This window comes from Manis pentadactyla, chromosome 6 (genome assembly GCF_030020395.1).
Source record: "Manis pentadactyla isolate mManPen7 chromosome 6, mManPen7.hap1, whole genome shotgun sequence".
Classification (NCBI taxonomy): domain Eukaryota; kingdom Metazoa; phylum Chordata; class Mammalia; order Pholidota; family Manidae; genus Manis; species Manis pentadactyla.
The window spans coordinates 7,066,945-7,080,357 of NC_080024.1; the positions used below are offsets into that span (position 1 = coordinate 7,066,945).

The following is a 13,413-nucleotide window of genomic DNA, read 5'->3' on the forward strand; positions in this document are numbered from 1 at the left end:
GGGGGGATGTTTTCCAGGGCACAGAAGATGACGCAGAACTATTGGTGGTGGGGGGCAGGGGCTGGCTGGGCAGGGTGGAGGCTGGGGGCATCTCCCAGAGCAGAGGCAGGGCTGGGGTGTTCAGCCCCTGTGGGACTCCAAGGCTTATGGGCTGGAGCAACAGGCAAATGCCACACAGAGGCGGGCCAGAGGGGTGCAGAAACAGTTCTGATAATGCTGGGCTCCAGGCTGGGCCAGGTCTGGACTCACACTGGCAGCCCACCTTGGAGTGGGGCATTTAGCACCTCACTTGAGGTGATAAATAGATGTGAGTCATTAGTGTGAGGACTGTTGTCCCCGGTGAGTGGGGTTGCTCTTCACCCCTTCCCCAGAACCCAGGCCTGGTGGTATCCCACCCAGGAGGGCTGGCTGGTACTGGGCATACTCAGGGAAGAGGCAGAGGTGAGGGGTTCATTCAGGTCAGCTCCCTTGCACCCTCGCCCTCTCCACCCCTCTCCAAGGAAGCCCTGGCAGTGGCACCCGTACTCCTTCTCTCGCGCCACACCCAGAGGTGGGCGTCTGGCTGCCTTGTTCAGGGCTTGGCTGGGTGCTGCTGTGTCCTGTGTCCTTTTACTTCTCAGTCAGGGTGAGACTTGACAACTGGGGTCTGGGCAGGAGAGCACTGCAACTAGGAGCCTCAGAAAGAGAGTGTGGGTGCTGGAAGCCAGATGCCTGGCACCTTCCACTCACCAGCTCAGCTTCTCCTTCTGAGAGAGGGGGGAGGAGCAAAGGACATGGGGCCCCGGCACTCCATTGGTGGACTGTGTGGGGCACCAGGACTGAGGGCTCGGGGGGCCAAATCTCCAGTCAACTCCCATGGCCCTGGTTACTGCGCTCAGGGCGGGAGCCGGAGCCTGTGGGGCCAGGCGTGGGGCGTGCAGCACTGCACAGAGCAGGTACATAGTGAAGCAGGCAGGGCGGCCCAGCCGGGTGGGAAGACCAGGAACAGATCAGTGGCAGCTCAGAGTCTGGGAGAGCCATGGCCAGGAGGGGGGCCCAAGAGCTGACCCCCTGGGAGGGAGGAGGGATGGGAGAGGCTCTGAGGCCCTGGGTCCCCCACCCCCAGCGGAGGAGCAGCAGGGTCCCTGGGGAAGCCTGCTTGCCTTTGTGCCCTTCTGTCGGAAGACAGTCGGCTCCCCGAGACAGTATCCATTTTTATATTTCTTGGAAATTTCACGGCATTCATTTCAGGGAAAATAAAAGCTGTCATTGCCGGAGAAATGATACCAATCAGGGCCTGAAAAGGCTGGAAAATTACCCTCCTGGAGACGGAACGTTGAGGGAAAAATGCAGATTAAAAGCACAAAGAGCCACTTTGCCGCCGCCCTGCCCTCCCCTCCCCCTACGGGATCACATTTTACATAATCCCACTTCTCCTCCGTAGAATTAGCTGGATCCAAGCAGAGCGTATGGGGCAGAGGAGGACCCTGAAACGGCCAGAGGTGGAGGCAGAGAGTACCAGACCAGCGGCTTAGAGATGCACAGAGGGACAGACACAGGACACGCAGAGTGGGGGCAGAGGGGTCCGCTGAGGGCCAGGGACCCAGTAGCTGGGCTGAAAGCAGCCCGGGAGGGGACGGGACCACAGGTCCTTTGAGTCTTTGCTTTGTCACAGTTTCTATCGTATGGGGCCATCTTGGACTGTCTCAAACACTGTTTAGGCCAGTCCTGCAGGTTGGAATGGTCAGGCCTGGGAATGCTGGTGCTTTGGGGGCCCCCTGCTAGGGACACGGCAAGCTGAGGGGGTACATAGGGCAGGGTAGAGAAAGCAGAACTCCAGAAACAGTAGTACTCATCCAGGAATCCCCAAGTTTCCAGTGCCCAACATGGGCCAGGCCTGTACCTGTGGGGTACAGTGGTCAGCCAGGCAGAAGGGGCTCCCCTCTGGACCCGGGAGCCTCAGGAGGGAGGTCACACATCAAAACTGCAAAGTGTCTGGGAAAAAGGCAGTGGGTGGATAAATTCAGAGTCCCCTCTTCCTAGTCTGTCCCCACCAACCAGTCCACATACCAGGGTCCTGTCTGAGGACCAGGGCTGCTGGGCAGGGCAGGAAGGCTCTTGCCCTCTCTGTCTCCAGAAGGAGGGACCCCTTCATTTCTTGCCAGCCCTTTTCTCCCTCCCTAGCCTGTGGCTTCCTTAGCAGTGGGTGCCAAGGCCACTTGCGGAGGGGTGCAGGGCCCCCTTCCTGACGCAGCTTCCGAGACTCTGGCTCCACCAGGGCCAACCAAAATCCAGACGCCTGCGGGGAGGGCTGGCATGGGCAGCTGCTAAAGGGGAGGACTAGGAAGCCCCCTTATTGAAGGCTGCCCTGCGCTAGGCACTGTGCCAGGCGGGTACAGGCACTGTTTCGGCGCACCCGCAGTCTTTCCGGGAGTCCTCCCTGGGCGGTGCTCCAGTCTCGTGGGCATCTCATCTCCAGCTTGTAGGCAGTCCCGCGTCGGGGCATCGGCTCGTGGGGAGCCCTTCCCGGGAGTAGCAGGCGCCCTCGCTCTTCCCGGGACGCAGCTGGACCTGGAACGCCTGATCCCCGAGCCTGTGCAAGACCCTGGGGAGTGTCCCCGCAATCGCCGTCTCCGCCCCCGAGCTGCCACAGAGCTGACAGGTAGCCGGGATGGACGCAGGAAGAAGGAGGGGGCGCGGGGAGGGGGCTGGCGGGGGAGGGTGGAGCCGCTGGCGCGCCCCCTCCCTCGGGGCCGGCTGGCGGCGCGGAGCGGCGGCAGAGGCGGCGGCGGGCGCACGGAGGTAGCCGCCGCCTGCCCCTCTCCGCTTCCCTCCCGCCCCGGCTCCGGCGGCGGCCCGGGCTCTACCTGCTCGGTTCCCGCTCGGCCCGGGCGCGCACCTGCGGGGTAAGTGGCTCCCGACCCCTTTGCCGCTGCGGCCACCATCGCAGCCACCTCCGCCGCCACCGCCACGCCGAGCCTCCAGGCTTTGTCTGCATCCTCGCAGCTCCGGCTCCGGGTGCGGCTGCTACTCCTGGGCTCGGCTACCCGGCTCCGCGGACTGCGCGGCGCCGCACGGCAGGCTCCGGGGGTGAAACTTCGCCCAAGTTTGGGTTCCGGGGAGAACCTGTTGATGCCGGGAGCAGCCCAGGGCGGGGACCGGGGACCGGTAGGCAGGGGATGGTACCGGTTCCAATTTCTTAGGGCCGTCGGGGGTTTCTCCCTGATCCTGGGCCAGCCGGCGCGCGTCGCTTGGGAGAGGGGCTGCTGGGCATTCTGGCCACTGAACAGGAGACGGGGCTGGGGGTGCCCCTGCGTATATCCGCGAGGACAAAGTTTGGTTTCCGAGTCTCTTTCTTGAGCGTCTAGTTCCAGTGCGGGAAGCCGAAGACGGCCTCAGGGTCTGCATAGACGCGACCTAGACCGCACCTCCTTTCTCCAGCCTCCGCTTTTCCCTTCCCCCACCTGGCTTTGGCCAAAACAGGTCGCATACAAGAAAGGCAAAGGGAAGAGAAACAGCCTTTCACTGAAGGCCTACTACGTGCCAGGCTCGGTACCTGGTGCTCCCCTGCTGTATACCAGGGGCCTCCCAAATGGGTGGCGGGCGTATGTGCGCAGGGAGAGAGGAGGCAGGTTAAAGGACGCCACTGTGTGTGTGGGAGGTAGTGGCCATCCTGAGCCTTCCTCTTCCCTCTTTCTCCGAGTGGTGGGAGGAGGCCAGGCCGCAGGCCCGCTTACTGTTGGGGCCTCAGGGTGGCCTGCAGCGCCTGACCTCGGCCTGAGCCCCTCCTCGTCTTGTTTGTGGCCCCGTAGGATCCCAACGCCTCTCCAAGCCTGCGTCTACCTTCCTGCAGCTCCTGTTGGGGGGCCATGCAAAGGCCCGCGAGGAGGCCGGTGGCCCGTCACATCCTGTAACCGAGATAGCCAGGGGCTCCTTGGCAGTGCCAGCGGCACCATGGAGACCCCATATTCGATGACCGCGCACTACGACGAGTTCCAGGAGGTCAAATATGTGAGCCGGTGCGGCACGGGTGGTGCGCGCGGGGCCTCGCTGCCTCCCAACTTCCCGCTGGGTGCTGGGCGCAGCGCCACTGGCGCTCGGGCCGGGCTGCCGCGCTGGAATCGGCGCGAGGTGTGCCTGCTGTCGGGCTTGGTGTTCGCCGCCGGGCTCTGCGCCATCCTAGCCGCCATGCTGGCGCTCAAGTACCTGGGCCCGGGCGCTGCGGGGGCCGGCGCCTGCTCCGAGGGCTGCCCGGAGCGCAAGGCCTTTGCGCGCGCCGCCCGCTTCCTGGCCGCCAACTTGGACGCCAGCATAGACCCGTGCCAGGACTTCTATTCCTTCGCGTGCGGTGGCTGGCTGCGGCGCCACGCCATCCCCGACGACAAGCTCACCTACGGCACCATTGCGGCCATCGGCGAGCAGAATGAAGAGCGCCTGCGGCGCCTGCTGGCGCGGCCCGGTGGTGGGCCCGGCGGCGCTGCCCAGCGCAAGGTGCGCGCCTTCTTCCGTTCGTGCCTGGACATGCGCGAGATCGAGCGGCTCGGCCCGCGGCCCATGCTGGAGGTCATCGAGGACTGCGGGGGCTGGGACCTGGGCGTGGCCGCCGAGCGTCCGGGGGCAGCAGCGCGCTGGGACCTCAACCGGCTGCTGTACAAGGCGCAAGGCGTTTACAGCGCCTCCGCGCTCTTCTCGCTCACGGTCAGCCTGGACGACAGGAACTCCTCGCGCTACGTCATCCGCGTAAGCCTCTCCCCCCTCCCCCAGCCTGCAGCCCGCGGCCAGGGACTCAGGGCTCCGAGGTACGCACGATCCCTGCGCCCAGGCGACCCGTGCAGCAGGGGAGGAGAGAGGAGCGGAGGGGGGCGCACACCGGCAGAGCACGGGAGGAGGGAGCAAGTAATTTCCCTCGAGTAATTGCTGTGTTTAGCTGAGCCGCGGGAGCCGCAATTTACCAGCCCTCTGGCAGGTTTTAAGAATAGGGAGCGAGGGTGTGCTGATGCGCTGTGGCTACAGCTCTTCGGGGCTGGGGTGGACAGGAATGCCAGCGCCCCAACTCTCGTGAGGGGCGTGGGGGAGGAGGAGTGCCCCTCACAGGTGGGGGACTATGAAGGCTTAGGAGGGAAGGACCGGGTCACAGGGGGAAGGATGGGGCGGCTCCCCTCTGGCCTCCCTAAGCCGGGCTGGTCACGGGTGGGGTAGTGTCTTTGTATTCCTGGGACTTGTGGCAGTGGGTGTCCTGGGCATTTGGGTGGGAATTGAGGCTGTTTGCAGGAACCTAGCATGTTGACTTCTGACCCCCCATCTCTCCCCAGATTGACCAGGACGGGCTCACCCTGCCTGAAAGGACCCTATATTTAGCTCAGGATGAGGAGAGTGAGAAGGTGTGGGGATGTGGGATGGGGCTGCAGGGAAGGCCTGGGGCCCCATGAGGGACAGCCTAAGGCCGGCCACTGTTCCCCTCCGCACCCTGACGTGTTCCCTCCTGGTGCAGATCCTGGCAGCGTACCGGGTGTTCATGGAGCGTCTTCTCAGCCTGTTGGGTGCCGATGCTGTGGAGCAGAAGGCTCAGGAGATCCTGCAGCTGGAGCAGCAGCTGGCCAATGTGAGCAGGGGCTGCTGTGGGCTGAGGGAGGGGACCGTTAGGCAGGGCTGGGTCAACTCTGGTCTCCACCCCCAGATTACTGTGCCAGAGTACGATGACCTCCGGCGAGATGTCAGCTCCGTGTACAACAAGGTGACCCTGGGGCAGCTGCAGAAGATCACCCCGCATGTGAGTGACGCTCTGCCGTGGTGGGAGGGGCTGATCCTGGGTCTCCCTGTTGTCCCCGCCCCAGCGATGGGCAAGGCCTTCCATGGCTGTGGCTCCTTGTGTCCTCTTGTTGCCTCTCCCTGGTCCCTTCCCTGTCCATGGTCCCTGCCACGCCCAGCCCCACTGTTCCCACCCGTGGCCCCATAGCTGCGGTGGAAATGGCTGCTGGACCAGATCTTCCAGGAGGACTTCTCGGAAGATGAGGAGGTGGTGCTGCTGGCCATGGACTACATGCAGCAGGTGTCCCAGCTCATCCGCTCCACACCCCGCAGGTACAACTGCCCACCTGTCCCTCCAGGTCCCTTTCCTGCACCCCACATCTGTCTGCTTGCTGAGCTTTGAATTCCCACTTCCACCTCTGTCCAGAAGCCACATTGGGAAGGCAAGTGAGGAGCACTGGAATAGGAGTCCAGGTCTCTGGGTTCAGACCTGGCTTTACTTAGTCTCTGGGTCCACAGGCAGGGCTGTGAGTTTCCTGAGCTGCAGTATCCTCACCTGGGGATGGTGACGCTTGTGTGGGTCTGGACATCAGAAAGGGAAAGTGTGGCTGCAGCTTTGCCATCCCAGGGCCACCTTGGGGAGAGCTTCTCTGGTCTCTGCCCACTGTGGGGAGGATCAGGGGCCTCTCAAGGGCAGCCCTGAGGCAGACAGTCACCCCAAATGCCCCCTCTTCCACCCCATAGCAAGTCAGAAAACCATGCTAGCCTGTGACCGCTCAGCATCAGGCCCCGGAGCTGTGTGCTGAGGTGTACGGACCCAGCCCTCCTCCTTGACTGGGGCTTGGGCCACTCTGGGTTCTGCCTCCGTATGCCTGGAGTGCCCCTCGCTCCTGTGAGGGTGGTGGGTGGGATCCCAGGCTGGGAGGTGTGGAGTGGGCCAGGGGAGAGAGGGGGCCAGTGCCCTCACGTGGCCCATGCACGTGAGCCCACATGGACACCCAGGTTTGCTGCCTCACTTGGTCCTCAGGATCCTGCACAACTACCTGGTGTGGCGTGTAGTGGTGGTCCTGAGTGAGCACCTGTCACCCCCATTCCGAGAGGCGCTGCATGAGCTGGCACGCGAGATGGAGGGCAGTGACAAGCCACAGGAGTTGGCCCGTGTGTGCCTAGGCCAGGCCAACCGCCACTTCGGCATGGCGCTTGGAGCCCTCTTTGTACACGAGCACTTCTCAGCCACCAGCAAGGCCAAGGTCAGGCTTCCCTGGGCTGGGGGATGGGGTGCGGCCGCTGAGCTAGGCCGGGTGTCCTCACATGGCCCCTTGGTCTGAGCCTCTCTGAGGCTCCAGGCTATTCTCCCCAGGCCTCCTGCCCCAGGAAGCACTCGGGTCTGTCAGCCACTGGAAACTCTCCCCATCAAGTTCCTGCCCTCCCTGCTCTGCCATGCTCAGTAGGTGTGGCCTGAGGAACATACATGATCCTTTCTTGGGTGGTTTGCCCTCTTCCAGACTGTGAGCTTTTTGCCGGGGATGCAGGGCCTGTATCCCCATTTCCAAGGTCCCCCCTTGGTGTTTAGCACCAAGCCCTGGGGTTAGGAAGTGGTGCTTGATGATTAGGAGTACCACTTGTGCCAGGTACTGGGGGCTTAGCTAGGAAGCTAGGGCTTCCTAGGTTGACCCTTGATCCCTGACCTCTGACCCTGCAGGTGCAGCAGCTGGTGGAAGACATCAAGTACATCTTGGGCCAGCGCCTGGAGGAGCTGGACTGGATGGACGCTGAGACCAAGGCAGCTGCCCGGGCCAAGGTGAGGTGGGGCCCTGTTCCCATTTACTGGTTTCGCAAACACTTACTGAGCGCCTGCTGTGTGCCAGGTGCTGAGGATAACAGAAGACTCAGAATGCCTCCTGTGGAGTTGGCATCACCAGCCTGCTGTCCCCACTCCTTGGGCCTTACTCCCAGGCTGGCCCTAGAGCTTTCTCCCCTGGGGGATGGGGCAGTCTCCTGAGGCCCTGGCCCACTCCCGCCACCCTCTGGTTTACAGCTCCAATACATGATGGTGATGGTGGGCTACCCAGACTTCCTGCTCAAACCGGAGGCTGTGGACAAAGAGTATGAGGTGGGTCTGCCCTGGGCTTGCCCTGACCAGCCTGGCTGGCCAGCCTTCTCCAGGCCCCTGGCTGACACCCCCAGGGAGGCCCAACACCATCGCAGAGGAGGAACCACCGCCCTCTGCTGAGAGACCTTGGGAGCGCACAGGGCTTGTGCGCTGCTGGCCTGGCCTGGCCCCTGGCCTGTGCTGAGCGCTGCCTGCCTCCATGCAGTTTGAGGTCCACGAGAAGACCTACTTCAAGAACATCTTGAACAGCATCCGCTTTAGCATCCAGCTGTCAGTCAGGAAGATCCGGCAGGAGGTGGACAAGTCCACGTGGGTGCCTGGCCTGGAGCTGGGGGCTTGGAGGGTGGTTGCCATAGGAGAGGGCCAGTCATAAACACCAGGAGCCTGGTGGGGCAAACTGCCTCTTAGCCACACTGGTCTGGGAGCCACAGAGCCTATGCAGGTCATGGGAGGCAGCCATCAGGGTGGGGTTCAGCCTGGGGAAGGCCCAGGACATGGCCGTGGGCTGGGCCACCAGGTCAGCCTCCAAGGAGGAGAAGCCTAGGAGGTGGAGGGGAGTTGGGGAGGGAGTGTGGGCTCCCCCACCTAACCCCAGCTCCTCTCCACAGATGGCTGCTCCCACCACAGGCCCTCAATGCCTACTATCTACCCAACAAGAACCAGATGGGTAAGGGGGTGTGCCCGGGCAGGTAGTGGGGCCTGCAGGGGGTGGGTCTCACACTGACCACTCCCTCCCTGTAGTGTTCCCGGCAGGTATCCTGCAGCCCACGCTGTATGACCCTGACTTCCCACAGTGAGTACACAGCTGGCCTTAGCTGGAGCCGTGGTTGGGGCCTTGCCTGTGCAGCGCAGAGGGGCTGCTCAGACTGCCTCCAGCCCAGGCTGGGCCCAAGGGTCATGACAGCTGTGGACCCTGGGTCCCCAGTCTCATCTCGCCCTTGGTTATTTAGAAAAATGTAGTTTTATTTTTTCTTATTTTAAAGTGTCATAAGTACCCCTTAGCTGGCTTGAGGCTTCTTTAGATGTTTCAAAAGTGGAGCAGACCTAGGGATGACAGAAAGGAGGTGCCTCAGTTTCCCCCGTCTCCTCCCCTAGTCCCAGGCTTATTAGATGTTATTTCCTAAAAGGCCGCCGCACTGGTACCATGGTCCTTTTTACATATCCCACGAGGGAGCTGAGTGCCCCAGGACCATGCAGACGCCACCTCCAGGCCTGGCTGGGCCTCCCGGGGCGGGGCAGCAGTGCAGGGCTGTTAGGGAGCAGGTGAGGCTGGCGCTGACGGTGCTGCTGTGGGCCTAGGTCTCTGAACTACGGGGGCATTGGCACCATCATCGGGCATGAGCTGACCCATGGCTACGATGACTGGGGTGAGGCCTGTGGGTGGTCTGAGGGCTGGTAGGGGAGGGGGGAAGGGGGGCGGGGCAGGGCAGTGCTGGGCCCCTCCATCCCCCTTGGTGGTGGAGGGCGGGAGGGTGCTCAGGGAGTGGGGCCCTCTTGGCCACCCTGCCCACTGCCCACAGGGGGCCAGTATGACCGCTCAGGCAACCTGATGCACTGGTGGACAGAGGCCTCCTACAGCCGCTTCTTGCGCAAGGCCGAGTGCATCGTCCACCTCTACGACAACTTCACCGTCTACAGTCAGCGGGTGAGACCCTCTTGCTGCGTTTGTGTCCCTCAGGCTGGCCTGACGCGGACTAGGAGAGTGCACACACATGTGCCCGCGCATGTGCCAGGACAAATCTGCACCCAGGTCTCCACACATGCCCAGGGTCTGCGTGCACCTCACTGGGGCACATAAATGAGTTCACATAGGCTCACATGGCACATGCAGCACAAAAGGGTTGGAGGCTCATGCAAACCCTCAGGAAAGAGAAAGAGAGGGTGGGCAAGGGGCAGGGGGCAGGGCAGGGGCCCAGGTGGCAAAGCCTGAGGGAGGCCAGTGGGCCCCAGGCAGCCCCCAGCCTCTTCCCTTCTTGGTAGGTGAATGGGAAGCACACACTTGGCGAGAACATCGCAGACATGGGCGGTCTTAAGCTGGCCTACTATGTGAGCTGCCCCTGCCTGAACGCTCCATCCTGGGTGGGGAAAGTGGGGTCCGAGGAGGGCTCGGCTGTGGACACAGGCACCCCTCCCTCCCATCCTGCTGAGCTCTGGCCTTGGTGGGGGCTGTGCTGGGCCCAGGGTCCCTTGGTCAAGGAGGGACTCTCAGGCTGCACCTCTGGGAGCAGTGAGGGCTGCCTGGAGGGGGTGGCTCCTGCTTGGGTTTGCTTTGGTCAGGGAGCAGAGCTCTGGGAAGGTGGGAGGCAGAGAGCCAGGGGCTCGGCATGGCGGGTGGTGTGCAGGGCTGGGGCCTGTGAGGGACTGACTGGGTGGAGAGTGAGTCATGTCCCCACACTGGGGCGCCACAGCTCCACGCTCTGTGCCCCCAGGCCTATCAGAAGTGGGTGCGTGAGCATGGCCCAGAGCACCCGCTGCACCGGCTCAAGTATACACACAACCAGCTCTTCTTCATCGCCTTTGCCCAGGTGGGCCGGGCTGCAGCTGGGGTATCGGGTGGGGGGCACAGCTTTCAGCCCGTCCCATCAGCCGCGCCTCAGAGGCAGGGGCCCCATGGACTCTGATGGGGGATTAGGGCCTGGTTTGCAGGGCCTAGTCAGTGGCCACCCAGCCTCATCTCCCCTCCCCCCTCAACCCCGGTGGGACACAGAATTGGTGCATCAAGAGGAGGTCGCAGTCCATCTACCTGCAGGTGCTGACGGACAAGCACGCACCTGAGCACTACAGGTATCCCACCTGCCCGCCTGGGCCTCGCCCCTCCTTGTGTCTGGGGTGGGAGCAGGTCGGAGTGGGAGGGGACAGCTGGGGCTGGTGGCCACCGGGACCCACACGGCACGGGTCTCTGCTCCCACCCCAGGGTGCTGGGCAGTGTTTCCCAGTTTGAGGAGTTTGGCCGGGCCTTCCACTGCCCCAAGGACTCGCCCATGAACCCTGTCCACAAGTGCTCTGTGTGGTGAGCCTGGCCGTCTGCCCGCACTGCACGCCCCCACCGCCCCGCACGACTCACCGCCCCCGCCCCCCGCCCCCGGCTGCTGGGACAGGCACAGGCCCGGCCCCGGCCCTGCTCTGGGTGCCGCCTGCCTTCCTAGCCCCTCCAGGCCCTGGCCCCCCATTGTTCTCACCTCAGGAGGGGCCAGAGCAGGAATGAGGTCAGCTCCAGGAGGGCACTGGGGGAGACGCTGGGGTCCCCAGACTCGCTCTAGGAGCCAGACCCCTGGCCAGGCTGGATCTTACAGGCCCCACCCTCCCTGTGTTCTTGCTGCTAAGTCTGGTCAATAAAGCTGCTGCACTATCGCCTCAGCCTCTTGCGGGGCCCCTAGAGCTGCTGGGGCCAGAGGGACCCTTCGGAGGGCAGCCTCAGGCCCTTAGCACAACCAGGACCCTAGAGAAGATCTTGTCCCCTTCTGGTGGCCTTGGCTGGGCCACCTGTGACCCACCGCCTCAGCTCCTCTATCCTTTCCACCAACCACCCATTCCTCCCTCCCCCAAATCCTGCCTAGGCTCCTGCCTAATTCTAGGGGTGCCACAGGCCAGGCTCCTGGGTGACGGAGCACCAAGCCCAGGGACCTACATTCCAGCACGACACTGGGCCTCACGTCCCCTGTGAGTCTAGAGTGGGGCTCACCCTTGTCCCTGCACGAGTCTCTTCAGGGTCCCTTAGCCAGTCACCGAGCACAGGCCAGGTGTTGGCACAGGTGTCTCTTTGAGAAACGGTACCTGTGACGGCACTTAGAGCAGGAGGCCAGCCCACGTGGCTTCGAGGCACCCCTCCAGCCTGGAGCTGGGGCTACTGGGATGACAGAAGGAAAGAAACGGTTGGGGTTAGTGATGGGGCTCCAGGCCTGGCCTGTGGCAGGAGGGCAGGGATCAAGTGCTGCCCCATCACGGAGGTGGGTGGGGTGGTGGCAGGGCAGGGGCGCAGGACTGTCCCATGGGGCAGCCCCACGGGGGCCGGGTCCTGAGCACATCCGCAGTGATGGGGGGCCACTGGGCCTCTGCCCTTCCTCCTCCGGTCTGTTTCCCTGACTTCAGGGACACACTAGGGGGTTCACCCCTCGAACACTGCCTCATGGGGCCCAGCGCTGTCCGTCAGCGCAGGGGTGAATCTCTTGCCAGCTCACCTCCTGTCATGCTCAAAGCAGGTCTGTCCCCTTAGCCTTGAGTGATGTTTAAAAAGTCCCTGTTATGGGAGTCTGGGGCGCACCAACCTTGGGGGGAGAGAAAACGCCCCTGACTGAGCCAGAGTGGAAGGCAGGCCCACTGGGACAGCTCTCCCCCTGCCCCAGCCTGCCGCCCGCCTGGGGGGCCTGGGGTCTGGGACCCTTTGCATCTGTCCCCTGCCCTGTCCCTCTGAGGGGGTCTGACTGGAATCAGAAGCCCCGGGCCCAGGCCTCCTGCTCCTGCCCCAGGCTCCCCAAGCTCCCCAGCTCTACCCAGGACCGTCCCTCGTGTCTCCCTGCTGCCTTAGGAAAGGCCTCAAGGTCGGGGTGCCTGGGAAGTGAGCTTCCAGCCGGCCCATCGGGGGCCCATCTGCTCTACCTCAGGAAGTCAGGAAAAGCCCCGGCACTCCTGGGGCCAAGCCCCTGCTCTCCCGTCTGTGCCAGGGAGAGGCCAGTGAGGACTGGGCCCTTGGGGGAGGACACGAGCTTCCTAGCCTGGAGGCCGGTCCAGAGCTGGAAGTGGGGAAGCCCTGTGGGCCTCGGCTGCTGGCTGGGGTCCTGATGCCCAGTGGATGTCCCAGCTGGGAGCAGCCACCCTGCTGGCAGGACTGGGGTCTGAGGCTGTGAGGCCACCAGAGACCCCTCAGCCTGACCAATCTATGCTGGGCTCCAAGGCGGCGATGTCACTGTCCGGCCCTGCTGGGCTTCTCCTCTGGGGAGAACCGAGGGAGACCCGCGGGCCAGAGGCAGCGTAAGCCAGGGCATCCTGGGGACAGAGTCCTGGTGCTTAGGGCCCACGAGGTTCAGACACAGCCACAGAATCCAGAGCCAAGGTGTGGCACGGCAGGGAGCCGTTGTGATGTTGTGGGTCACCCACTGGTTCCCACACTTTTCTGGACAGACCCTAAGAGCATCCTTGCTGCAGCCCAGTAACAGAACAACAGGAACGCCCTTAACAGATGGGAAACTGGAGTCATGTGTTGCCTGAGGTCACACTGGTCTCGTCGGCTGAGGGGGCTGTTGGCTGCCGAGTCCCCCTGGGGTCCTGCTGCTGTGCTATACTCGGCCTCAGCTCTCAACGTGCTGTGTTAGGAACCATGCATGAAGGGTAGGCACTGGCCATTTTGCCGTCTGCCAGGCCCGGTGCTGGCAGCCAGGCTGAGGATTAGCTGGCTGATTCTGCTGGAGTAGAGGATTTCAACAAGCTCAGCACGGTTGCCCGCTGGGCCTCGGTTTCCCTTGTGGTGAGCGAGAGGCCCTGAGTGCAATGGTGAGGGCCCTTCCGGCCACAGTGGGGTGATTCCAGAAGTGCCTCAGGGTGGGTTAGTGTAGGGTTGCTCCCACCCATCTCCTGAG

General features: G+C 63.4%; 1 protein-coding gene across 7 annotated transcripts; it reads left to right on the top strand.

Moving 5' to 3' along the window:
* Positions 1 to 1,437: 1,437 nt before the first annotated feature.
* ECEL1 (endothelin converting enzyme like 1) lies at positions 1,438 to 11,191 on the top strand. 7 transcript variants are annotated; one of them, XM_036912073.2, is made up of 19 exons: positions 1,438 to 2,641; positions 3,792 to 4,719; positions 5,292 to 5,360; positions 5,471 to 5,581; positions 5,657 to 5,749; positions 5,936 to 6,060; positions 6,755 to 6,977; positions 7,088 to 7,174; positions 7,430 to 7,528; positions 7,766 to 7,840; positions 8,046 to 8,149; positions 8,449 to 8,507; positions 8,582 to 8,633; positions 9,140 to 9,207; positions 9,361 to 9,485; positions 9,821 to 9,886; positions 10,270 to 10,365; positions 10,548 to 10,624; positions 10,755 to 11,191. In XM_036912073.2, the coding sequence occupies exons 2-19, from the start codon at positions 3,934 to 3,936 to the stop codon at positions 10,852 to 10,854; spliced, it is 2,415 nt and encodes an 804-aa protein (XP_036767968.2). In that variant the 5' UTR covers positions 1,438 to 2,641; positions 3,792 to 3,933; the 3' UTR covers positions 10,855 to 11,191. The 7 variants fall into 7 exon arrangements, with proteins under 7 accessions (XP_036767968.2, XP_036767987.2, XP_036767959.2 ...); XM_036912092.2 differs by lacking the exon at positions 1,438 to 2,641 and adding an exon at positions 2,757 to 2,885 and having other exon boundaries at positions 10,487 to 10,624; XM_036912064.2 differs by lacking the exon at positions 1,438 to 2,641 and adding an exon at positions 2,757 to 2,885.
* Positions 11,192 to 13,413: the final 2,222 nt, after the last annotated feature.

Coding starts and splice junctions, on each gene's coding strand:
- ECEL1 (XM_036912073.2), top strand. CDS start 3,934: ATGGAGACCCCATATTCGATGACCGCGCACTACGACGAGTTCCAGGAG. Junction 7,529..7,765: donor AGGCAGCTGCCCGGGCCAAG/GTGAGGTGGGGC, acceptor TCTGGTTTACAG/CTCCAATACATGATGGTGAT. Junction 10,625..10,754: donor CACGCACCTGAGCACTACAG/GTATCCCACCTG, acceptor CTCCCACCCCAG/GGTGCTGGGCAGTGTTTCCC.